Genomic DNA, 26,423 nt, shown 5'->3' on the forward strand with positions numbered 1-26,423 from the left:
TAAAGGGTTGGGATGGAGTTCTTGCTTTTCCTTCTTCTGTACTACAGTGTTCCAACCGTTTCCTCTCTTGCTTCGTTTCCAATGTTTTGATCCTCTGTAAGATGTGCTTTGTCCCATTTCTAAGTTGTTTTATACATGCACACACAACACACAGTTTTTCCTCAGGCTCCACATCCTCATAATTCATGTAACTGAGGATGGAAAACATTGGAAAATCAGTTGCATCCACACTGAAAATAGAAAGGCTTTCTTTCCCCCTCCCCCTTGTTACTATTCTTTAAACAAGGAAGCATAACAGCTATTTATTTATTTACTTACTTACTTACTTACTTACTTATTTGTTTGAGATAGTGTTTCTCTGCATAGTCCTGGCTGTCCTGGAACTATCTGTAGATCAGGCTGGTTTTGAACTCAGATATCCACCAGCCTCTGTCTCCCGAGTGCTGGGATTAAAGACATGCACCACCACTGCCACCCAGCAAATAACAGCTATTTTTTAAAAATAACATTTGCACTGTGCTGTTTATAAATAATCCAAGATGACTTAAAGCACATGGGAGGGCATCTGGGGATGCTGGTACCTCTCAGCATCCCTGAGGATACTGAGGGATGACTATACAAACACTTCAGACTCACCGACTAGTGTCATTACTAACCTTACCGTCCAGAGCAGTGACTTGCCTCTGGACTGTGTAATGCAGCTTCATTCTGAGCTCGTCAGCGTTCCCTGCCTGCTTGTTCCAGACCCACAGAGCTTTATCTCTGTCAGGCCTTGTTCACTCCCAACACCCTAGGTATCTACTGGAGGAACCCATGAGCGCCAGCTTTCTCCTTCCCAGGAGCTATAAACATCCGGGGCATTTATAACATTATTAAAATAGCAAGTGAATCTTGAGGATTTTTGCCTCCCCCAACCCTTGCTTGTAGAAAGTGACCTGAGAGCCGGGATATGGCTTCCTTGGTAGACTGTTTGCCAACATGCATAAAGCGGTGTTGAATCGCTATCACCACACACAATGGGCGCACAAAAACCCTATGGGTTTTCCAATGGTACTTTTCTGTTTTGCTTTCAAGACGGGGTTTCTGTGTCTAGTTCTGGCTGTCCTGGAACTTGCTCTGTAGACCATGGTGGCCTCTACCTCTCCAGGCTGAGCTGTGTTGCCTGCTACCCTCTTCTCCTGGAATTTGTTTTGTTCTCCTCTGAACTGGAGATTAAAGTTTGGGCCTGCTAGGTAAAGCGCTCTACCAATAAACTATATCCCCAGGCCTTCCTTTTTCTCTCACTTTTTCTTTTGAGACAGAATTTCACTAAATTGCCCACACTGGCCTAGGGCTTGTGATGTTCCTGCTCTGGTCTCCCAGGGATTCTGGGATTACTGGATTAAAGGCTTGTACCACGGCTCTCAATGGTCCCTAACTGCAAAGAGGGGTAGGAATTTACCGCTAGTCTGGGTCTTTCAGAAAAGATTTAAAACCCAAACACTTGACAACCAAGAAGAAAATGAAACTGCATGTTATGTTTCTTGTGGCACCTCATCTTTCTCTCTTTCTCTCGAAGCTCCATCCGTAGCACCTTTAAACATCACGGTGTTTCTGAACGAATCTAACAATAGCCTGGATATCAGATGGACGAAGCCTCCAATCAAGCGGCAGGATGGGGAACTGGTGGGCTACCGGATATCTCACGTGTGGGAGAGTGCAGGGACTTCCGTAAGTCTGCACCCTGAAAGAACACTTAGTCGTTTCCTTTTGACTTGCCGATTGATTGCATTCTGTTTCAGGAACTTTCTTGTTGTGGGGCTTGTTACGATGGAGCAAGGCCAGGCACCTTTCAATGGCACACAAGCAATGTAGTAAAAATTAGAGATGACTGAAACACTAGAACTTCCTGGGGCTTCTCTCAGTACCTCATCTACCCTTTCATTAATTTATCAGCAAATAGATACTTAAAGAGTGTGTGTTATCATGTGACTCTTGTCTTTGGGCTGTTATAGGAAGATACTTACTGTGGGCTATCCAGTGATCATAGCTTATAGTCAGGAGCTATAGAGCTTAGCATCCTGGCAATTTATAGCCTCATGGAAATTTCTAATGATTCTTTCCTGAAGAAGATTGTCTGTCGTGGCACAGTCTTAGCCTTATAGAGAATGGCAGAGTAAGCAGCCTCCAGAGAAGAGGATTCAGCAAGCTTCCGTTTGTGGAAGGGCCCAGCCCACTGTGGGCAGCACTATCCCTAGGCTGTATGAGAAAACTACTTGAGCATTAGCCAGTGAACAAATCACTAAGCAGCATCCTCCATGGTTTTTGCTTCAATTCCTTCCCAGACTTCCCTCAATGATGGCTTATTACCTGGAAGTGTAAACCAAGATAAACCCTTTCCTCTTCTCAGGTTGATTTTGGCCACAGTGTTTTTCATGGCAACAGGAATCAGCCCAGAGAAGGTTGATATGCTGGTGTCACTAACAGGAACTGACTCTTCCTTACCTTCTTTTACTGTAGTCCTCCTCCATCTAACCCTGCTGGTAAATCCCAAGTTTAGCCTCTTTATCACATGTATCTGAGACATCAAGAAATTTTTGACAGGATAAGCAAGTGAACAGCCACAGCCCTGGTCCAAGCTGTCATTTCCAGCTTCATGCCACCCCGTGTTTATAAAAATTGCTTTGTTCCAAAAGGACAATTAGGATTTGTTCTTTCATTTTCCTTCCTCTAAGAAAACAGTCTGTTGGAAACAGTAGGTGATGTGATAGGAAAAAAAAAAAGTGGGTTTAGAAATCCATGTTGTTCTACATCATGTGAGAGAGAACCAAGTATCTTTAGCAATCTAACATGGGAAGCCTCTCATTCCCTTGTCCCAAGACATTTGTCCCACTGTCTCAAAGCGAGTGCCTTTCTCCTTGGGCTGAGTTAGGGGAGTAGCTGGTTCAGATGATGTGATGTAGCATTTCCACAATGGTGAGTGCTTCGTGTAGAGCAGAGGGGTTTGGTAATTGTTCGGTTCAGTAGGAATTTCATCTTTCTCTGCTGGCGGAAGATACTAGCAGACCCCTATGTGCTCTAAAGCAAACAAGCGTGTTTAAAGAGCTACTCCTTCTGGTTGGGATGAGAGTCTCTTTCCTAACAGGGACTTTGTGAGCTGGGTACTTGAGCGATGGGGAAGCCTTTGTGAATGACACTCACCCCCAGCCTCGCCCTTCATTCTCATTGCCCGGGCAGTGAGAACAATATAGACACAGTTCAGGCTGTGACCTTCCAGTATCTTACCTCCTCTCGGAGGTCAAGTCATTCAGTCATGAGGTCATTTGCATTGCGCCCACTCTGTACTTTGGGCCTCATGACAGTCACAGGCGGAGTTGGTCACGTTACTTTGAGAACCTTCCCTGTCTCAATTAAGGTTTTTGTCTCGTGATCTGAACCTAGAGGCAAAGAGGGGGTCCTGAAGGAGGCCTGGAACCCCGCACTCCCACCAGGCTAAAATGATGTTTGCAGTGAGCTGGGCGTGTATCACTTCATTTTTAGGACCCTTGTCATCCCATAAGGCCATAGCTGAGACAGTTAAGGTTCCTTTGAACTTTTCTACTTTGCACAACTATAGTTTCATTTGCACTTTTAGCTACTTCTTCTTATGTAAGGCAGGAAATTGGACACTTCTGAATTTCTGACTGACAGCTGTGATAAATACGGGTTTTGTATTTGTGTAATTTCAGAACTTTCTTGGAAGAGGTCTCTGGGTGGTTAGTTTTAGTGACTGTTTCATCACTATGTCAAGCAAGTAGGAATTTTGTGTTCCTTTATTGGTGGCGACTAGTGACTGCCAATGGCTGACATCTGCCTGGCCATCCCTTCTGCTTCTGGCATGGGTGAAAGACGCCCTTCTGTCGTGAAGGCCAGTAGTGATAGAAATGTTGTGAATGACTCTGCTCGGATCCAAGGGCCTGCTACACGGGATGCCAGCAATGCTCAGCTGTGCACTGTGTTCCCGGCATCCTTCAGAATCGTGACCTGTGCACTGAGATCCGTGTGGGCAGTTAGACAAAGAACTTCTCATCTTGGCTGCTTGGATATTTCTTATGCCTCCGTGAAGATTTTCACCCGTTTTTGCTTTATTTCTCTTGGTGTCCCTCACCTTCCAAATCAGAGCGCAAAGTCCAAAGGTGAGGCACGAGTCTCAGCATGTCCTTGTTCAAGCTGGAGTCCTGTTCATCTGTGCACTGTCTGAACTCGAGGTCTAAGGAGGCATCTGTCATGCTTTGGACCCGATATGTGGAACCTGCTACACCATCTAAACTAACTTTATACATCATACAGCTTTCTGCCTGCATGTACACCTTCCTTCTCTCTCTCTCTGCCAGAAGGGCAGGGAATTTAAGTGAGTATAATTTTGGGGCCTGAGGAACAGACAAGATTCTCATGATATGGGCCAGGCTTCTAAGCCACATCTGAAACCCAAGAATCAATCAAAGATGGCTCACTTTGATTAGAGAAGAAGTTCGATGTGAAGGTAATCTCTGAGGGAGGGGGTCACTGCTTTGGGAAACAAGACAGTTTAATTTCCTCCAGTGCTCTAAGGCTTGTGTGTCGCCATGAAACCGATGCTGAAGGAGGCCCTCAGCTAGAGAGGAGAGACCAGAAGCACGGCACTTTGATGAACACAATCTAAGAACCATTTGTTGATTGATTGATTGATTGACTGCTCATTGTTTTTATAGGGAACTTGTTTAACTCCTACATAAACATTGTGGAAAAAGACAGTCACCTCAGTTTTCACCCAAAAAAACAAGCTTAGAGGTGTTGAGTGACTCACCCAGAGCCACAAAGCCAGGACCTGGAGGTTGGGGATGAGAACAAGGGCATAGCTGTCTGTAAAGCCAGCACGTCTCAGAGTCTTCTGCTACTTCCCAGCAGCCCTTGCTCTCTTCCTAATGTGAACTCTCACATTCGGCTCCAAAGTAGAAGCAATGAGAGGGAGGCATGAGTTTGCCCTCGATGCCTGTGAACCTGAGCACCTTTAACAAGTGACCTTTGCTACTTCACATGACACAGCTTTATGTTAGGCCTCTTTCCTCATTGAAGTTATTGCTCTTTGGGGCTGGAAATAAACCATGTTCGTAGATGCAGTTACCGGTTTCAGGGTGTAATTCTTATACAGTATTTGGTGATGTTAAAGTCATTTGATAATAATAAAATAAAATACTATAGTTACCCTAACTCCAAGTCACACCCATAAGGAAAAAGGAAATTCTTTCCAAAGATATACTGTCACTTTCTTGTCCCCAAACAATTATGATGTCACTTTTTAAAATAATTATGGGAAATTACAGTTAAAACCATATCATAGATGTCATTCCCTAAAATAAAAATGTTAGTTGATCTTCAAGTCCTTATGTTGGTGAACAATAAAAGCTCACTCAACAGGAAATAAACAGTTGGCCCATGGCACACATTGCATGGACCATTGCATGCTGGGAAATGGTTCTGCTCTGCACCCTGAGTGATCCAGTCTTAAATCGATTTCACAGTGTCCAAGCTTGGAATTAAAAGGACTTGAGACTATGGACATGATCACATCCAAACAACAAGACTACATAACATCCTTTGGTTTTTGTTGTTTCTTTCTTTCTTTCTTTTTTTCCTTAGTTCTGTTTTGCTGAAACAGTTTCCCTATGTTTTCCTGGCTGATCTGGAATTCATTGGGTAAACCAGGCTGGATTCAAAATCACAGAGTTCTTGCTTCTGCTTCCTGGGTGGTAGAATTAGTACCACATGGCTATATTTATGTTTTGAGATTTTTTTTAAGAAGGGGGAGGGCATGTCTGTGTACATGTGTGCCTCATGTGTGGGTGCTTGAGGAAGACAGAAGAGGATGAAGTGGTTGCTGGGAACCAAACTCCAGTCCTCTGGAAGAGCAGCCAATGCTCTTAACTGCTGAGCCATCTCTCCAGCCCCGACATGAGGTTGTTTTTGTTTGAAGTAGATGAGGCTTTGCCACGGTGTTACACTGGCAGCCTTTCCACTTTTGTCTTCTGTAGTTGGCATTACAGATATCCACCATGGTGCCCAGCTTTTAAGGTGTGAATGCTTTTTAAGCTATATTACCATAAGGGTCTATATAGAGAAAATTGTTAGATCTCCTCTAAAATGTCTACCAGATAGCTTTCTGGTCATTGCATTAATGATGTATACTCCCACCCCTAATATGGAATAATCAATGACCGGTTTCCCAACTGTTGCCAGTTGCCCTGGCAACATTGTTATCCTTTGAGAGTCCGAGCAATGACTATTGTATACATTGTCATATTGGCCAGTCTAGACCCTGTTCCATGCACTTTACCCAGGTTAGCTCCTTGTCTATGTTAACTCCTCTTGGGAATAGAAGGTGGAAATGAAAAATAAATTCTCTGGGTTTTCGTAATAAATTATAGGCCCCAGGTGAGTAAACATCATAACCATAGTTGGTCGTCCATGTCTGTGATTTGCATGTCTGAGGATCCAATTAATTACAGAATAACACTATTCAGAAGATAAAGTATGCCTATTAGTAAGCATTTTGGTTTTTCTAGCCAGGCATGGTTGTATGGTAATGCTAGCACTGGGAAAACTGCCATTAGTTCAAGACCAGCCTGGTCTACATAGTGAGTGTCCAGGCAGGCAGGTCTAAATATTGAGACTCTATCTCAAAGTATTTGTTTTTTTTTTTTTTTTTTTTGATTTCTTTGAGACAGGACCTTACTAGATGGCTCTGGCTGACCTAGAAATTTTAGCATTCTTCCAGCCTCTGCCTTCCCCTTGCTGAGATTATATATATGTACCCCCAGCCCTGAGTTTGTTTTGTTTTGTTGAGGCCAGGAATATATTTGGTGCTAGAAAACATGTTCATCATACACAAGATCCTGGGTTTGATCCATAGGACAAAATAATAATAATAATAAATGTTTTGAGTCATTATTCCCTAAGCAATCTAACAACACTAGCAACATAACAGCTGTTAACACTTATCAGTTATTACAAGTTAGCAAAGGATTTACACATGCCATCACGAGTTGGGGAAATCTCACAAGTCCCCACACCTAGTTGAAGAGCTACAAGCAATTAATGGCTGCTGAGGGGAAGAATTAGTTTTCTCCAGGGAAGGTCCAGGATAGGTTATACAATCCCAGGTCGTCAGCCTTAAATAAATATACATACGAATGGATTGTATTTATATGTGTGTGTGTATGTATTTGAGAGGGAGTGGGAGAAATGATGTACATGCCCTGTCTCTGTGTGCATACTGAGGATGAAAACCCACCCACAGCATCCCTTCAGTTGAGCGTGTACCCACTACTGAGCATGCACCCAGACATTTTTGTATGGGCAACCAACCCTGTACAGATCCCAAGGGGCAAATGTACGGTTACATTTATTCTCCACCCTCACCCCCCCCCAATAATTTCTGTTGAGATTTATATTGGTCAAGGCGTGTCATTTTTTTCTAGTTGGGTGTTTTCTTTTAGCATATAGTTGATCACCTCTCATAAATGACGTATCATCGTTAAGTCCTTCAGGAAAGAAATGTGTATAGCAGAAGTAGGTCCAGTTTTCTGTTTAGCATAAGCCCCATGCCTTGAAGAGTGATCAGGCTGAGAGCTATTCGGTTTACTTTTTCTCAGTGAGAAGCCCGAGTCACTCCAGGGTTCTGAGGCTTGCTCAGGGTGTGGACCGTGGAGTTACACTACCTGATGATTTTCAGCACCGGTCTACCCCCAAATTAAATGCACAATTTCAAGCCACTATCAAAATAAAATACTTTCTTTCCAAAAAAGGATCAACCCAGGATAGGCAACCCCCACCGTAGCTAACTTTTCATTTGTTTATTTAACAACAGAATTCTTTGTCAGATATCTTGAGCTCAGGGGTTGGGGCAGAAGGGAGGGAGGCAGAGTCTCTCTTCCCTCCCTTGACTAAAGGTCACTTCTAGTCTAGATTTGGAAACAGCTCCGGAAGGCCAGAAGGCCAAACTGGAAGGCCTCTTGATTATGAATGACTGGCCTGCAGTTAACCCAGTACTGACAGCTCTCTCTCTAGCTTAGAGATGAGTGAGACTCCGACTGTGGTTATTTCATTTAGCTTGACAATTACTGGGGGGTAACCCCTAATCTACTGTTCTAACCACTGGCTGGCTACTTCTCCATCTGTGTACCCCAAATACTTGCTGTTTCTCCTGGTCACATGCTCATGGTTTATTTCCTCTCATAGTGGCTTCCTCCTCTCTCTGTCCTTTCTCCTCGCCCTCTCTGCAACTTTCAACCAGGTAACTCAAAAACCCACCTACCTCTAATCCCTCCAGTAATCGGCTGTAGCCATTTTTACTTAACCAATAATTTTAGATTAAGGAACAAGTTTTGCACAACAAAACCTGGTGAAAGTGAGAATTGGAATTCATTCTTACTTGGCCCTTCTGGGTACAGAATTTTGCATTACAATACATAATGCCAAACTAAACCTCACTCTGGCCCGCTCTGGCCTTGAAGCTGAGCCAGCTCTGTCCGGCACCATTTCTAGAATTGACTGGATTGAGACCTAGCAAACCCAAGATAAAATTACCACCAACTACGCCTTCGGTCCAGAGATGGCCCATGGTACCTGTGCCCCACACGACCTGGGATTTCTGTCTGAAATCAAACTTCCACCCTCTAGAGATGAAGGCAGGTTTACAGAGCCTCATTTCAGACTGACAGTCCTACAGTTGTTGATTCAGAAAGCTGGGCCCATATTGGATTACCAATTGGTGTTTCTCCCACTCTCAGCATTCCTTAGGCTTGTAGCTCTTTGAGTAGGGTCGAGGCCGCATTCACTTTCCCCGTTCACCTTGGCAAGTCTATTGCTGTCACCTTTGTTTGGCTCTGAAAACATACATACAGGTAATATTCTATAGCTTGAACAGGTTATATTTAGGGATATGTATGTAAAAACATATACAAAAGCAGCCATGAATTTGAAGGCAACCAAGGAGAGGTATATGGGTGGCCTTAGAGGGAGGAAAGGGAAGATGGAAATGATGTAATTTTATTATGATCTAAAAAAAAAAAATAACAAAAGTAAAAAAAAAAAAAAAAAAAAGTTCAGCCCAAATACATTTCCTACAAGAGAAACCGCAGTGACCATGCAGATCTAGAAAGCCTGAGGGTGTTGTGGTTGCTTCTCTCCCTGGGTCTTAGTGGCTCACTGTTAGGGCAACAGCTTTAAGATACCAGCAGTAAAAGTAAGCCCAGGCCTCCAAAAATGGCACAAATTGAGGCTGGAGAGATGGCTCAGCGGTTAAGAGCACTGACTGTTCTTCCAGGGGACCCAGGTTCAATTCCCAGCAACCACATGGTGTCTCACCACTGTCTAACTTCCGTTCCAGGCATCCAACAGTACAGGAATGCATGTAGGGCATAGACACACACACAGACCAAACACTCGTGCACATAAAATTAATTAACAAATCTAAAAAAGTTCTTTTTTTTTTAAATCACACAAATTGTCCATTTGTCAAGCATTGTCAAGAGACAATGTTGTGTGTCTGTTCCATCTATCCAGAGCGAAATGTTCTCAGTTTCCCTATCTATCCACCCAGAGCGTTCGGTCAGCATCCCCAGGACTTCAGAGAAGAGAAGCTGGGATAAATCAAGGGTGGTTGACAGGGGCATCAAGCCAAGGTTACAGTGAGTCCGTGGCATTGTGCCAAGAGTAAGCTTGTGCACAAACAGTGGGTCTCAACCCGTGGGTCACAGCCCCTTTTGGGAAGTTGTATATTGGCCATTCCGCATCTCAGATGTTTTTACTGTGATTCACAGCAGTAGCCAAGTTATAGTTAAGAAGGAGCAATGAAATAATTTTATGGTTAAGGGTCACCGCAGCATGAGAAGTTGTATTAAACAGTTGCAGCATTAGGAAGATTGAAAACCACTAATCTAGAGGCATCCACTGCATGTTCCCTCTGTTCCAGAAGTTTCTGGAACTGTAAGTGCTGTGCCTTTTAGGATCTTAGTTTCCCAAGGCTTGAGAATGCATCCACCCCCGCCCCCACCCCCGTGACCCACCCTGTAGAGTCACTGGCGATGGCCCTGTAAAGAAGGAACCTCGTGGAGACTTGACCTCTGTGCCTGGAGAACGGGTGGCTTCCCTCAGAAGGAACTGTGGGCAATGTGGGTAGCTGTCTAGTGAGCCGCCTCCCACCATGGCTCAGTGTTTCATTTCCCTTTATCTTCTCTATTTCCAGAAAGAGCTTTCTGAAGAAGTCAGCCAGAATGGCAGCTGGGCTCAGATTCCTGTCCAAATCCACAATGCCACCTGCACAGTGAGAATCGCGGCCATCACTAAAGGGGGCATTGGGCCCTTCAGTGAGCCGGTGAAAATAATCATTCCTGAACACAGTGAGTGGGCGGGGCCTGTTGACTGTGGAATGTGAGCTCAGACTGCCTAAGTGGGACGGACCAAGGGTGGCTGATTGACAAGCGCAGAGTAAGGACCAAAAAGCATTGTTGTGATGATTCGGAACTTTAGAATAACTCCACAGAATTTCCCTCACCCCAGCCATTACCGTCAGTGCTGAGAACTTGTGAGGAAGATCAGTCTTTTCGAAACACTGAACTGGGCTCTACCTGTTGAATTTGATTTAAGGCACATGACACTGTTTTGTGGACAGGCAACGCTGATGGTCCGTGGCTGTCTCTCTCTGACTGTTGGTTTGCCACATCTGTTTCTGCTCTGTGTGAAGCGACTGCTTGCCTTGTTTTTACCCATTCAACCCTCGGGTAACGTGCTTTGTGCCTCGGTCTGCACAGGCCGTCACGTGTTTCCTTCGGGTGCTGTCTCCATGCTGCCGTGGCTGTCTGAGCTAAATGCCCAACCATGCATATTACCTCTTGCCTGTTGCTGGAATGTTCTTTGGCAAGAAGCCACCATGATGCCTCACATGGGCGAAATGCTGTTTGTGCTTCTGTACATGGGGGGTTGTGGGGGGAAGCCAGCTTTGTTCTGACTCCAAGCCATCCTAGGCTGTGCAGAATTAAACCAGTGTTGTAAGCTTCGTGCCCAACCATCTTGGCAGCATGACTTTACTGGTTTATGAGTTCTTGCCAAACGTGGCCTTTGCACCCACAAGCAGATGAGACTGGATCCCTGGTGATTCATTTATGTCTGTTTCTTTTCTGGTGATCCTCAGACAGGCTTGCCTTCTAGATTACCTTCCGTCAGTGAGTAGACTCAGTGCCTGGGAAATGTAGTTACCGGTGCTAGGGAGACTAAGGGTGTCTACCTGGAAGAAACTCAAACACAGAGTCTCTGACTCAAAAGACTCAGCTTTACAAACCAAAGTTCAAGACAGAGGACCACATTCAGAGCTTAGCTCCCAGCAGCTTACAGCCACCTGAAACTCTAGCTCCAGGGATCTGATACCCTTTGCTGGTCTCCATGGGTATCCACATGCATGTCACTCACGCATTATCACGCACATTGGCAAATGTACGCATATCAATAATGGCCCATCCTTCTTAGAAATCAGAATTTGTGACCTTAGAAATTCCATTTTCACGTGTAACAAGCTGCAAACAATCTTGAAGCTTTGCTTCATAGGCAGAATCATTTTTGCAATGCTCCAATGTGTTAAAAAAAAAAAAAAAAAAAAAAAAAAAAAAAAAAAAAAAAAAAAAACAGCACTGCAGTCTAAATCTTTCAGCAATACGTTTCCAATTTTAGTTACCCTCCTATGAGAAGGGTACAAACATAACACCGCCACTGGTCACTGTGACAGATGTGCGGTGTCTCCAGAGAGGTCCTGTCACGTTTCCAGGCTTGTCGGTGACTGACCTGTCATTCAGTTCATACACTTGGCAAAGGCACATGCCCATGTGACTTCCTTGCCTCCCAGTACCAAATCCAAATGACTTTTCCAAACATGGATAATTGACAGACGCTATTAGTTAAAATATGAAAAAGTCATGGGAAGATGGGGGAAGGGGTGGGGACAGTGGTGGTAGTGGGGTTGGCCCCACTGTTGTCTGATGAATGTGTTGGCTTGAGCACAGTGTGAATGTATTTACATAAGCCCAGCAAGTGACAGACGCAGTGATAATGTCCCAGGTAAAGGAACACCTGTAAAAACAAACAAACAAACCCTTACATTAGAGGCTGGGAGCACAGCTTAAGGCTACAGCATTTGCCTGGAATTCCTGGGGCCCTGGGTGCCATCCTGTAAAGGAGCTCACCTAGTTAGATACCTTACAACACCAAGAGCAAGAAGACAAACCGTTGAAATTACAGTTCAACTTGGGAAAGAACATGACAGCTCCCTGAAGCACAGAGAAGGTTTTTCCATATGCTCAGTTGCATGGCTAGCAGACATTGTTTAAATGCCTCTTGATTTTCTTTTCTTTTATTTATTTATTTTTTCTTTTTTTGGCTTACTTTGCACTAGGCAGGTGTGGTGGGCAGAAGAGACATGGTGTCAAAAAGCAGACCAGCCTGCGCTGTGTAGGGAAACTCTGTGAAAGGAAGATAGGAAGGGAGGTGGAAAAGGAGGCAGGGAAGAAACGCAAAACGCTTTGCACCAAACAAATGCTAATTTTACTAATTTTTTTTTCTTTCCTTCTGCACCTAATATCAACATCTGGTTATTTTTTTTAATTGGCAAATGCAAGTTTTACATATATATTTGTGGAGTTCAGTGTGTCACTTTGGCAGGCACTTAATTGTGGAATGATACAATCTAACTAGTCTCATTGTCATACGTTTTATTTATTTTATTTGTGTGCACTGTGTTCCTGTCTGTGTCCCATGAGAGCACCTCTCACTGCTCTGCACGGGACAGCAGTGCCCACAGAGGTCACGGAGGGTGTTAGAACCCTTCAAGCTGGAGTTTCAGGCAGTTCTGAGTCACCCAGTATAGGTACTGGAAAACAGATCTCCATCTTCTGCAAGAGCTCCTGAGCCATCTTTCCAGCCCCTGCTTTCACTGGTAGTTAAAACCTCGAATCCCTTCACCTTGCACAAAGTGAGAATGAGTTGCATTCACTGCTCACAACATGGTAAAGGATTTGCAAGTTGATGTGTCCTGTGTATTCTGAATGCCAGGGAGTCATTTCCAATGCATGGTTTGTTCCAGGTAGGGTCGATTACGCGCCATCATCAACCCCAGCCCCCGGCAATACCGAGTCTATGCTAATCATCCTCGGCTGCTTCTGTGGATTTGTTCTCATCGGATTGATTCTGTATATTTCTCTGGCCATCAGAAGGAGAGTTCAGGAAACAAAGTTTGGGTAAGTTTCCCACTTTAAAAAAAAAAAAAAAAGGTAACCGAACAGGCCTGGTAGGGGAGGTAGGTAGACCTTTGTGAGTTCAAGACCAACCTGATCTACATAGAGCTGGGATGGGGAAAATCCTGTCTTAAAAAAAATTAACCTCATGGTATTAATGATGATGTTATGACAGATGGTAGTGCCTCTCTGGTTGGGCTTCTGGCCTTGTCCTGTCTTATCTTTTGCAAGCCCCGAGTCAGGTGACTTCCCTACTTAGACCAGTTCTTGCCAAGTCAACAACAGCAAGCCCTATAATGGGCTTCTTTACAGAGAAGAGCTTCAGTAGACTACATTGTGCAAACTGGGCAGTGTTTTCCGAGAAGTGTTAAAAATGAGATCAGTTTATTTATTGTGTGTGTGTGATATATGCACATGTGTACACATGTATGTGCATCTATCTGCACTTTTCTGTGCATACTGATGTGGAGACCAGAGGTCAACATCAAGTGTTTTCCTTTGTTGCTCACAACGGTTTTAAAATCAAAAATAAATAAACAAACAAATAAATAAATATTCTGTGTGTGTGTGTGTGTGTGTGTGTGTGTGTGTGTGCGTGCACGCACATGCATAGCCATGCTATGATAAATTAGTTAATTCTCTTCTTCCACATGAGAGCTCCAGAGATTAAATTCAAGTTGTTGGTGTTTGAGAACAAGGCCCCTCACCCACTGAGCCATCTCAGACTGGCTAACTAGTTAGTTGCAGCTCTGAGCACACACCACCACACTCAGCTTTTCTGCAGATCTGGGGGTCAGAACTCATGTCCTCATGCCCACACACCGATCACTTTACCACTGAGCCATCTCCCTAGCCCCCGGATATTTCTTAAAGCACACCCCAAACATCCAGAAGCTGAACGTATGAACTACCAGACGGTTCAAACTGGAAACAGGGTGCCAACATGATGCCACATTGGGGGATTTGGTTTCATGCACAAAATGACTCTAAGGATTATGTTATATACCTTCCTGATGTGTGAGACGTGGGTATGAAATTGGTATGAACTTTGTGTCTAGATTTGACTCCAAGATTTCTGTCATTGTCAGTTTGTTTGTTTGTTTGTTTTCATTTGAACATTCCAATTTAAAACCCTCTTCTCCTTTTCCAACATCAACCCTGTTGCTTTAGGCCAGCCTTTTAAGGTAGCCCAGCTTCCTAGCTGTTATCTGTCTCCTTGGTCTCCAAGGTCCTCACCAATTCTAACTGCTCTGACCCTGAGTCAAGAAGATTATGTTCAGCTGGTGAAATGGCTCAGAAGTTGAGAGCACTGACTGCTCTTCCAGAGGTCCTGAGCTCAACTCCCAGCAACCACATGGTGGCTCACAGCCATCTGTAATGGGCTCTGATGCCCTCTTCTAGTGTGTCCTAAGACAGCTATAGTGTACTCATATAAGTAAATAAATCTTTTATATTCTTTTACACTTAAAAGATGTTTCATCAGGGCAGAGAGGTGGCTCTACAGTTAAGAGCATTTGCTACTCTGGCCAAGCATGTGGGCTTGGTTCCAAGCACCCATCTCAAGTAGCTCACAACCACCTGTAACTCCCACTCCAGGGTCTTATACCCTCCTCTGGTCTCCTCGGGTACTCACATAGATCTACCCAGATACACTTAATTTTTTTTTTTTTAATGCAAAACTAGACCTTAAGCAAAGGCTTGGGTGAGTCTGGAAGGATAGCTATCGCACACAGGCAACACACTCCTACACATGAAAAGAGACAAACCCCCCTTTAAAAAAGTATCGGCTATTCTTTGTTCTTAAGATGTAAATGTGTAGAATCATGGTCATAATAGGCAAGTGCATTCACCGTCGGTACCCAGTCTTTCATGATACCTGAGCAGAGTGTCTAACTATTACCAGGTAGACCTAAAATAAATTTAAGGAAAGCAACCGATTTTTCCCATTGGGATTTTAAAATAATACTTTCCCTCCCCCCCCCCATCCCCCATTGATACTGGGAGTCAAACCCAGGGCCTCAGACCTGCTATACCAACTGTTCCACCACCAGAACCAGGGAAGTGTTCTGACTGCAGGAGAGCCCTTTATATTTGGTGATGACACTTACGGTCCTGTGTCACACAGTTCCAATGCCCTGTCTTTATAAGGTTGGATGTCTTTGTTTTTGGTGCAGGGGTGCATTCTCCGAGGAGGATTCCCAATTAGTCGTAAATTACAGAGCCAAGAAGTCCTTCTGTCGACGAGCCATCGAGCTTACCTGTGAGTTGACCCTTGTTTCACTTTCTGGCAAAAGTTAAAATAGTGGAGACCCAAGATAAGTCCCTAGTGAACGCTAAGAGGTGAGAATGGAAAAAAGACATATGTGTATGTTTTTCTGACATCTATAGACACATATGCATATACGTACACACATACACACACGAATAGGCTTTTGTTTTATATTTTGAGACCGAGTCTTGCTATGTAGTCCAAGCTGGCCTCAGACTCATGATCCCCCTGCCTCAGCCTCCTGAGTGCTGAGTTCACAGGTGTTAAGAAATAAGTTGAGGATCCGTAGCTTCATGAAACACCAAGGGAAAGAAAAACCTGGTGGCTGATGGGAAATGGGGCAGAGGCCAGAGGTTTCAAGGAAGCAACAAAGCAGTGAATTTACTGTCCAACCTCACTTCCTGTAGTCTGGCCACTCACTCCAAGTTACACTGGAAGGCTTAGATTTTTGCTGAGTGGTAGTGGGGTCTGTAGGGGGCGTTCTGGTTGGTGGGGAGCGTAAACAGAAGTTCCTAAGCAGTTTCAGAAGCAACACAGGAAGAATGCAAACATTGTCGGCACATGCTTTTGGATGTCTAGCTTAGTTAGCAAAAGCAAACAAAATAGAACACAGCATGACGGAGTCCAGGCTACTGTGAATCGAAATGCATCTGATGGACAAAAGTAGCATTAGCTACTTTTCTAACACACATTTTTTTTAACTTTTAGATGCCTCTGTTCTTGCATTTAAAAATTATTCATTTAGGCCGTTTTCCCTCTATTGGAGAACAAATTGAGTCATTTTTTTAAAGAGGGGGAACATCTCCCTTCCAAGGCCCTTCTCTCTCTTTCAAAGGTTACTCATGCCCCAGCTGTAGCTCAGGGTGAACCTTCTTCCAGCTGGTCATTAAGTGGGTCTCTCTAATGCTGCACATCTGCTGCCACATCCTTGCTGTAGTCAACCTTATTCTCCAGTGCCCTGAAGTCCCTGGTGTCTTAAAATGAGGTGCCACGCATGTGCAAGAACAGTTTATTCTCTGGATAATTCCTGTGCTCCATTTATTTTCCTCCCTGGCTGGCATGGGCGCGTAGGAGACCTATCCCGATGGCTCTTTTCTATACCATAAGTGGGGCTATAGAATCTACCAGCATGCCCTCACTGATGTTTCCCTAACCCCTTAAAGTCAAAAGCAGACTTCTCTGCAGGCATCTCAGTGTAGACAGCTGCTATCTTGAAAAGGGAAGTGTGGGGCTCATTTTTATAACTGTTTGTAGATGGTCTCACCTTGAAGGATGAGTTTTATTCCCCCAAACAGTGTGAAGTTGGACAAGAGTGTAACAGAACCGCACTCCGCTCAGGTTTCCTGGAAGAAGGCCCAGGGCTACTTCTCACTCTCACGGTTTCTCCTTTCATAGTGCATAGCCTCGGGGTGAGCGAAGAGTTGCAAAACAAGCTAGAAGACGTTGTGATTGACAGAAATCTTCTAATTCTTGGGAAAGTTCTGGGAGAAGGTAAGCTACTATAAAGTAATTCTTTTAAGATTTGAGACAAAGAGCAGTTGAGGACATTTTTTAAAAATGTGTATTCGTTGAGTAAAATATCAATTTTATGACTTGGAGTTCCAACGCGAATAACTCCCTCTTTGGAGCTTAGAATAAAAGAGGAGAATTTTGAAACTCAGATCTGAGATATGCAAGAGGCATCTGCAGTTCCTGGAATAGAGTAAGCTTCAGAAGTATGAATGCCCTTCCTTTATTGCAAATGATGTGATTTATTGATCATTATATATTATTATTATTATTATCTATTTATTGATTGGCATTCTATTCACTCTAAGATATTGATCTACTTCAGTTGCTGAAAGTATATACTTAAATTTTATTAGGATGAATGATAGTGTTATTGAATTTGTGCTTTGGGCTGGGAATGTAGTTCAGTGGTAGAGTTTCCCAAACATGTACAAAGTCTTGAGTTTCATTCATCTTTAGCACTTGGGTGGTGAAAAACATTGCTTTGTGATCTTTGGTACTATTTCCCCTGTTTTTCTATAAGTATCTTGAGTCTGTTATAATAGTTGGTGAAGTGACAAGCCAAGTAAAGCCTGGACTACACAAACTCACAATGCCAGTGTGCACACTTGGTATGTAGGTGTAAGGGGTCTGAGCAGGCCCTGCCCGATGTCTGTGGATGACTTGCTCCAGGACCACACACATCTGCAGCGCTGTGGCATTGCATAGATACTGCTTCACTTTGCAGGAGAGTTTGGGTCTGTAATGGAAGGAAATCTGAAGCAGGAAGACGGGACTTCTCAGAAAGTGGCGGTGAAGACCATGAAGTGTGAGTTCTTGGCATGGGACCTGTGCTTCCGGGGTGGACAGTTGCCTCAATGTCAGGTGCTCCGTGTAGAACAATGGTCGTACTCTATTCTCTCGGTCACCGATGGGTCAGTCGGTGTGGTGATCAATGTGGGAGCCTGGTCACCAGCAGAAGGTACAGGGTGAGCTCTCTGTACACACGTGCGTTGCATATACTTCCTGCTCAGAATAATATTTGTCACTTCCACCAACTCTATCTTTATGTCCCTCACCCTCCATTACCTAATACAGCTAACGATCCCAAAGTGAGGCATGAGTCCTGAAGTCAGAGGGATCTCGTGTTAGTATCTGACCCCTGTGGGGCCACTTCCTCAGACTAACTCCCAGATGAATTACATGACCCTCCCTGTAGGTCAGGAGCAGAGAGTACTTACCCAGCATGCACAAGGCCCCGGGTTCAATCTCCAGCACCGTGGAACATAAAATAAAAACCAGGTCACTTCAAAGAGCTTGTTAGACTCTTAACCAAGAGCCCTTGACATCGTGACCAAAGACTGATGTTGTCCACAGGGTGACAGTCACTCAGAGTGCTGTTTTTCCGAGGGAGCAACATCATTGGTGATGTGCTGAAATAAATATATGTTTCTAACGTACTAAGAAAAAGAAAGACTCCTGAGAGCCCATTGGCCTGCGGTTGGTCCTTGGGGAGGAGTTTACAGACAGACCTCCATCCCTGCCTCCTGTTGGGTCCCCTGCTGTTCCGGAGCTAAGGGCAACAGAGAGGATGCTGGTGACAGCTGTGCTGTCAATGTAAAGCTTTTAGTACTTTTTCTGCGATTTCTGTGCTGGAATGAAATAAATATATAGTAAACCGTTAGAATCGTACAGACCTGGGTAGGTGCCCTCAAAGGTCATTTTTAGTCACTAGCTACACCCTGTTCAAGAAATTCCTTAAGACAGGCCTGGCCTTGTGTTTTGTCTGTTTTTAATTGCTGTGAGATTGGCATTTTAACCAGTGGCATTTAGCACCTCCATGTTGTCAAGCCCTGTCCTCACCATCCAGTCTTAAACTTTCCACCTCTCTAACCAAAGCTCTCCATCCCCCCACTTCCCTCCCCCTCCCAGAAAGAACCCCTCCCATTTTCTGTCCAGCTTTGTCCCTCCGGGCACTGCCTAAAAGTGCACTCAAACAGGGCTTATTCTCTTGGGACCGGCTTGTTTCCGATAGCACAATATTGACTTTTATTTAAATTTTCATTTACTTATTTACGTCTGTGTGTGTGTGTGTGTGTGTGTGTGTGTGTGTGTGTGTGTGTGTGTGTGTGCCATAGCACATGTATAGAGATCAGAGAGCAACTTGTGGGAGTCTGTTGTCTTCTTTGTCTTCTTTTACCCTGTGGGTTCCCAGGGATCAAATTCAGGTCATCAAGCTTTTGGGGCGAGTGCTTTTATCCACTGAGCGTCTGGACGGGCCAGTACTACACTGTAATACTTACATTGGTTACATTTCAAAACTTTGCTGTGAGAGCACACCTAGCTCACAGGTATGATTGAACATCTGAGCAGGAATCTGTAGCAAGGGAGAGGGAAAGGTCATTAATTGTGCCAGACCAGTTAGAAATCACTTGGGATTTGGGGAGAATATTCTTTCCTTGTTAAAATCAAATTAGCACTTTAAAGACCAGCTTTAGGCTGACAATGGTGGTAGTCTTAGCAGAAAGTCCAGTCACCGAAGTTCCGTGTTCTCTCACACAACTTCTCTTTCGTGCTCTAAGCAATTGTCTTTGATTTGTGTATGGTACAGTTGGTGAGCGCACACTCACATATATCATCAGTGGACGTTCTTTGCTCCCACTCATGTCTTCTGTTGGTCCTGTAGAGTTCTATGGTGTTTGACAAATGCACAGATGATATGTCCCCTGTTGGATATCTTGCAGAACAGTTGCAGGGACCTAAAAAAATCCCTCGGGTTTTACCCCTGGCTTCTCTCCTCCCAACCCCCAAACACTCTGACAAGTGCTCCTTCCTGTCTCTATAGTTTAGGAGTCTCTATTTTTGTTTGAAAGGAGGATTTGTTTTGTTTGTTTTTAGAGCTAGGTCTTGCTCTATAGTCCACTCTGGCCTCTTGAGTTCTCCTACATCAACGTCCCCATGGTGAAAGTACCGTGAAGCCTGGTGGGTGTAGTTTTTAGTTCTACTAGACAAAGGTGCTACTCCTGGTCCCCACCCCTGACCTGACTATGTTGGCCATACCTTGCACCGCCGTTGCTGGCCCCTTCCCTTTAATGGAGCACAGTGATCAAGCCTTGGATTTTCATCTGCTCCTCTAGTGGACAACTTTTCTCAGCGGGAGATCGAGGAGTTCCTCAGCGAAGCAGCATGCATGAAAGACTTCAACCACCCAAACGTCATCCGGCTTCTAGGTACCTCGGGGAGATACCAGGCTGAGGCTGGGAGGGGCTTTGCTGACCCACTGTGTGCCAAAAGGGAAAGAGTTCCGGTGTAGAGAGGTTTATACCAAAATTTACAACATTGGGTTTGTCCTGTTTTCCGAGGCCGAGCGTAGAAATGGGTTTGTGTTTTCTGGGTGCTGATGTAGTTAGAGTTACGAGTGTGCTAAGCCAAAGGCACAAGAGCCGCTCGTGGTAGTCTTTGTTGAGTGGAGGTTCTCTGCAAATTGAAAACCAGTGAAGTTCAGCTATAAACAAAGAATCTCTGTAAAGAGCCTTTGAGAAATAATGGGCAAACCTACTTGTGAGTCATGGCCCATTGACTATTTCATAGACATGACTGAATGTAATTCAGCTTTATATAAATATCTGCTAAAAAAAATTGCAGATATGAATATCAGTGCATGATAGGTCAGGGACACTATTCTGAGATAAACAATCTGGAAATAGTGACCTTTTTCTTTGCCTTAGACCATAATAAATTTTTGAGCAACTGTTCAAGGTTTTATATGGCTAACGCTGCAAAGAGGTCTGGAAGCTAAGATTTGGGTAAATTGTCATGTCAAAGAAATAGCCATTGTTTGCAGTTAGTGGCTTAATAGACTGGGAGAGACACTGGACTTTGCTTAACACGTTACATTTTGCAAGCCCAGCATCGGGTGACGGGCTCCTTCTAGAATTCCATGATAACACATCGCAACTTCAATCACCGAAAGTTTAGAAAGAGAGGTTTTGCCAATAGGCCCTCAAAGAGGCTCTAATAACTTTAAACATCTGGTTGTAGTAGACTTTTTCATAGGCGTGGTTAGCTAATTTGTCCTCAGGTTCTCTCTAGTCTCCACCCCTCAGTCATTCAATCTAACAAAAACAGACCACCGAATTCTTGACTTCTCGTCTGTTCTTGTGACGGGTTGATTTATGAGAACAAACACTAGTTTGAAAGAGAGGGATGGGGAGGGAGGGAAGGAGGCAGGGAGGGAGAAAGTGAAGGAAGGAAGGAAAGAAGGAAGGGAGAAAGGAAGGAAGGAAAAAGGGAAAGAGGGGGGTAGATCATGCAGCTTGCAGATGTTGCATATCCTAGAATCCACTGTATGATGAGTCCTAAGTCTTTGATTTTCACCTCTTGGCCTGTTAGCACATGGCTTCAATTTGGCTAGTGGGCCTCCAGGGTGTACGTGTTCGTACCTAACAAGGGCTCTTTGTTACTGGTCCTGTTTTCAATTTCAGGCGTGTGTATAGAACTGAGCTCTCAAGGCATCCCGAAGCCCATGGTGATTTTACCCTTCATGAAGTACGGAGACCTCCACACCTTCCTGCTATATTCCCGAATAGAAACAGGACCAAAGGTAACAGGCTGCTTGCGCTGCCTCTCAACTATTTCTGAAGCTTTTATGACAACTGGGGCAACCCCAGTGTCCCTGAAAAAGCAGAGAAGGACACTGGCCTTGGTTCAGAGTTCATTATGCACTCAGGGGTTAAACTATGGTCTCCATCCTTTCATCAGACCTACGAGTAAGTGTTTAGCCCTGTACATGGTGAGAAGAAGCTAACTGGTCCCACCAAAGTCTCCTGTGGGATTTGAACTCAGGACCTCTGGAAGAACAGTCAGTGCTCTTAACCACTGAGCCATCTCTCCAGCCCTTGAGTTAGATTTATATTCCTAGCCCAGGCCAGCCTCCTGGATGCAAGAATGACGAGCTTATGTTTGTCCTACCCAGCTCTCCTAGAGTGCATCTTTCAGAGCCCATGTTGGAGTCATGGGGTTTGAGCCTTTGAAGTGCGAAATATTCATTTGTGAATGTGTCCTCTGTGATCCTTACTGAGACGGGTTGCAGGTAGATATGGCAAGGTGAGGGGACCCAGCAATCCTTGTACCCTGTTACTCCCCGAGTTGGCTTACACCGTGAGAACTATACAGCCCTGGTAATTCAGGTCACAGCCAGAGAGCCAGTGCTGGGCCATCCCAGAGATTTGGGAGCGTGGATTTAAAGGCTTGTCTCTTTACGGTCAGTTTTTACTGTGGACTTCAAATATTGTAGATTTGGGGAGCCTATGCTGGAGACATTGCTGTGGGCACCCACAAGGGGAAAATATGGGGCTGGTGCTATCAGGAATCACTCGAGATTTGGACAGAATTTACTGTGGGCCAAGAATGTCCCCCAGTCATTGCTACCCAAAACTGCAGATTGTAGGAAGGCGCTGTACCCATTGGTCGACACCCGAGCATCCTCTCACACAGCTGCCTCTGTCCCCTTAGCTGCCATCAACAGCTATTCGGAAATGTAACTACAGACAAATGGCTTAAGTCTTTTGTGTTTCATGCTTGAGAGGTCATTACTAACCCCTTGTTTAAATCACCCTCTTCCTCCTGCTTTCTAAAACATGTGGAGTTTTACACGACACATTTGAGTATTCAGTCCATTTGGAGTCAATTTTTACAGGACTTAAATTTAGTTTAAGGCTTCTTCAGTTCTTCTCTTCCTTCCTTCCTTCCTTCTTTTCTTTCTTCCTTTCTTCTTTCCTTCCTTTCTTCCTTCATTCCTTCCTTCCTCTTTCCTTCTTCCTTTCTTCCTCTTTCCTCCTTCCTCCTTTCTTCTCCTCTTCCTCTTCTTTTTCTTTCTTGGCCAGGATCTCATGTAGCCCAGGCTGGCTTTTAACTCACTATATAGCTAAGGCTGACCTTTTAGCTCTTGATAATCTAGCTCCGAGGTTCTGGATTACATTTGTGTGCCACTATGCCCTGTTCCTGTGGTGGTGGGGATTGAACCCAGGACTTTGCATGCTTCATAAACAGTCTACCAACTAAGCTCTATCCTGACCCTGAGGGCCTTTTGATCGGTTGGTTTTGCATATGATTGGTCATCTTTTATGAGATGGCCATCTTTAATCTGTTAAATTTCTTTCTCACCTCTGTTAAAAACTTGTCAAGCTGCACCCTGCGGGTCTATTCCTGAGCCCCCTCTCTGTTCTTCCTGTGTCCCCAGGCATCCTCTGGAGTACTGAAGATTTTCTCTAAGTTTTAACACCTTAGAACATTCTTCTGGCTTTATTTGACTTTTTTTTTAAGGCACCCTCCTCTGCTTCTTTGCTTCCCCATCCCATCCCCCACCCCACCCCAACCTCTGCTTCAACAGTTCTACTTCAGCTGGCAGAAGGTTCTGCTGTGATCTTTTGTCCTTTTAAACAAAATAATGAGTAAGGCAAGCAAGCACACAGTACTTTCTTGTCTCATCATTTCCACTTGCAAAAGTATCAGGGTGTCCCCAGCAGTGGAGAATGACTCCCCAGTGTTACAGAGATGTCAAAGGAATGTATTTTTACATTTTGATATTCTGCGGCCCGAGATAAAGATGGAAGACACAGAGTTCATGGAGTAGCTGGGACATGGAGCTTTTATTCAGGCGGCTTCTGCGCAGCCAGTTTCCTGGGCATAAAGACCTTTTGTTCTGACCCAAGATTAAGTCTCAGGGCTTGTCAACGAGCTTCTGAATAGAGCCTGGATTCTGGCTACAAGTGTCACTGTCCTCAGCATGGACAGTGTCCCTGGAGGTATGCAGGGCAGATAGGCAGATGATAGTGGTGTGTTTATTAAAAAAAAAAAAAGGGAAGAGAGAGAGAGAGAGAGAAAGAGATAGAGAAAGAAAGAAAGAGAGAAAGAAAAAAGAGATATGTCTCAGGTTTCGGCACCAATGTTAAGAAAAAGATAAAGAGAGTGGGGGGTAATGTTCTGTGGAGGTGTGGTGAGGTATGGGGGGAAGGAAATGCTTCTGGGCATCTCTTTCCCCTGAGGAACCAGCCACACAATGATACTGTATAGAGTAGAATTTATTCAGGCCATGGGGAGGGGAGTTAAGAGGGAATAGGGAGATAGAGAGAGAGAGAGAGAGAGAGAGAGAGAGAGAGAGAGAGAGAGAGGAGAGAGGAGAGAGGAGAGAGAGGAAAGAGGAGAGTAGAAGCTGGCCATGAGCATGTGGAGGGGGGAGGAAATGGGGAGAGAAGAGATAACAAGAGAAGAGAGAGAGAGGACAGCAAGAGAGTGAGGGGGGGTAAGCAGCCCCTTTTATAGTGCCAGGTAACTATGGGATGGACTTTGGAAGAATCCTAACATTCAGCACCAACCTCAGCATCTTACAGAGGACATATGCATTTGGGGAAGGAAGGAATTCTGCCCAGAGAAGCTTTAACAGTCCATGGTGCCAGTGGTGAAAAGAAAAACAAGAGTTAAGGAAGCATGCAGTTGGGATGAGAGCAAAAGACCAGAGAGCACACACATTGTTGGAACCTCAGGTTTTCTCTAAAGACAACTGTAGGGACCCTGGGGCCAAGGCCAGAGAGGATGAACAGAATGGAGCTACAGCAGGGGAGGAGGGACTGGGAGGAGCTACAGCAGGGAGGATGGACAGGGAGGAGTTACAACAGGGAGGATGAACAAAATGGAGCTACAGCAGGGGAGGAGGGATTGGGAAGAGCTACAGCAGGGAGGATGGACAGGGAGGAGCTACAGCAGGGAGGATGGACAGGGAGGAGCTACAGCAGGGAGGATGGACAGGGAGGAGTTACAGCAGGGAGGATGGACAGGGAGGAGGTATATCAGGAAGGATGGACAGGGAGGAACTACAACATGGAGGATGGACAGGGAGGAGCTACAGCAGGGAGGATGGACAGGGAGGAGGTACAGCAGGGAGGATGAACAGGAAGGAGCTACATCAGGGAGGATGGACAGGGAGGAGCTACAGCAGGGAGGATGGACAGGGAGGAGCTACAGCAGGGAGGATGGACAGGGAGGAGCTACAGCAGGGAGGATGGACAGGGGTGCTAAGGTACTCTGCAGCTGCCCTTTGAATCTGCAGGGAGAAACTTGGCTTTTAATAGCATGTCATACCAAAAACAACTCAAAATCACCTTCAAAAGAAGATAGGAAGTAGGGTCTGGTGTCCCAGGCCTGTGATCCCAGCGCTGAGGAGACTAAAGCAGGCAGATCACCAGCACAAAGGCAGCCAGGGTACAGAGCCAGAGGTCACAGTGCTCCACCAGGGACGTGTTCTGGCCTCAGCATATGGTGCCATGTCAGCCTTGGACTTTCCACCTGTGGTGGTACTGCACACGGTATTGCACTTAGTACAAAATGGTTACCTTAAGTGTCACATGCTAACCTCAAGACAAAGGGGAGAAGCCTGTCCTTTACCTATCCTGGGTCTGTTTTTCTCCACCCTTTGTGTCTATCTGTCCCCACACCCCTCCCCACCCCTTTTCTTAGAACAGCAAGTTCTTTGCACTAGCTTTATTGAGATACGACACAATTCTCCCATCTAAGGTGTTGGAAAGGGGGCTAGGGAGAGCTCAGTAAACAAAGATGCTTGTCATTGAGCAAGACCTGAGTTTGATCCCCAGGGACCACATGAAAGAATATGCCCCCAGATAATTAAATGCAATTTTTAAAAGAAGTTTAAAGTGTTCAAAGAGAAGGAAAGAGAAAGAAAGCTACTGTGAGAGTTGGTTGTGAGGATGGTGACTAAGACATCTAAGTAATGCAAAATATTTTAATACAGTTGTGGCCCCAAAGAAGAGGGCCCACTACAAGTTCAGTCAAGAACAGGTCCATCTGATGCATTCCCCTCCATGATCCTCAGGGTTTTAAATACTGTTTTTGAGGGCTAGAGCCACAGTAGGTGGAGCACTTGCTGGAACCATTTGGAGCCCTGGCTTCTTCCTTCAAATCTGCAAACACTGGATGTGGTGGCACATTCCTACTGTCCCCACAGGAGGTCCTCAGGTGCCAATCCCAACCTTTCACTTGGTTTAAGGCAGGGTCTCTTGTTCTCTGTTGCATTCCAAAAGCTAGGCTAGCTGTCCTGAGAGCTTATGGAGTCCTTGTCTCCGTCTTACATCTTACTTTACAAGCGTCCAGACTGCAGCTCCTGCTACCATGTCAGCCGTATGTGGGGCTTCAAACTCAAATGCTCACCCCGTACCACATACACGGTTCCCACTGAGCTACCTCTGCAGTGCTCAACATCCAATTCTGTTTCATCAGTGACTTCGTCCACAGCGGCCCTCATACTGTGCCACCCTAATGAGAGAGTCCTTTAGTAAGTCTGAGTCTTTTAGCTGTGTTCGTCTTCAAGTTGAGGC

The 26,423-nt window shown here is 44.9% G+C and overlaps 1 protein-coding gene across 1 annotated transcript in view; it reads left to right on the forward strand.

The window, feature by feature from the left end:
* MERTK (MER proto-oncogene, tyrosine kinase) overlaps positions 1-26,423 on the forward strand; it is a 99,859-nt gene that overhangs the window by 55,765 nt on the left and 17,671 nt on the right. The window contains exons 8-15 of the mRNA XM_080931417.1: positions 1,559-1,710; positions 10,244-10,397; positions 13,127-13,280; positions 15,452-15,537; positions 16,942-17,037; positions 17,783-17,863; positions 20,172-20,264; positions 21,519-21,637. Of these exons, the coding sequence (XP_080787543.1) occupies positions 1,559-1,710; positions 10,244-10,397; positions 13,127-13,280; positions 15,452-15,537; positions 16,942-17,037; positions 17,783-17,863; positions 20,172-20,264; positions 21,519-21,637 (935 nt within the window). The remainder of the gene's footprint in view (positions 1-1,558; positions 1,711-10,243; positions 10,398-13,126; positions 13,281-15,451; positions 15,538-16,941; positions 17,038-17,782; positions 17,864-20,171; positions 20,265-21,518; positions 21,638-26,423) is intronic.

Source organism: Micromys minutus (assembly GCF_963924665.1).
Source record: "Micromys minutus genome assembly, chromosome: 17".
In the NCBI taxonomy this organism is placed as follows: Eukaryota; Metazoa; Chordata; class Mammalia; order Rodentia; family Muridae; genus Micromys; species Micromys minutus.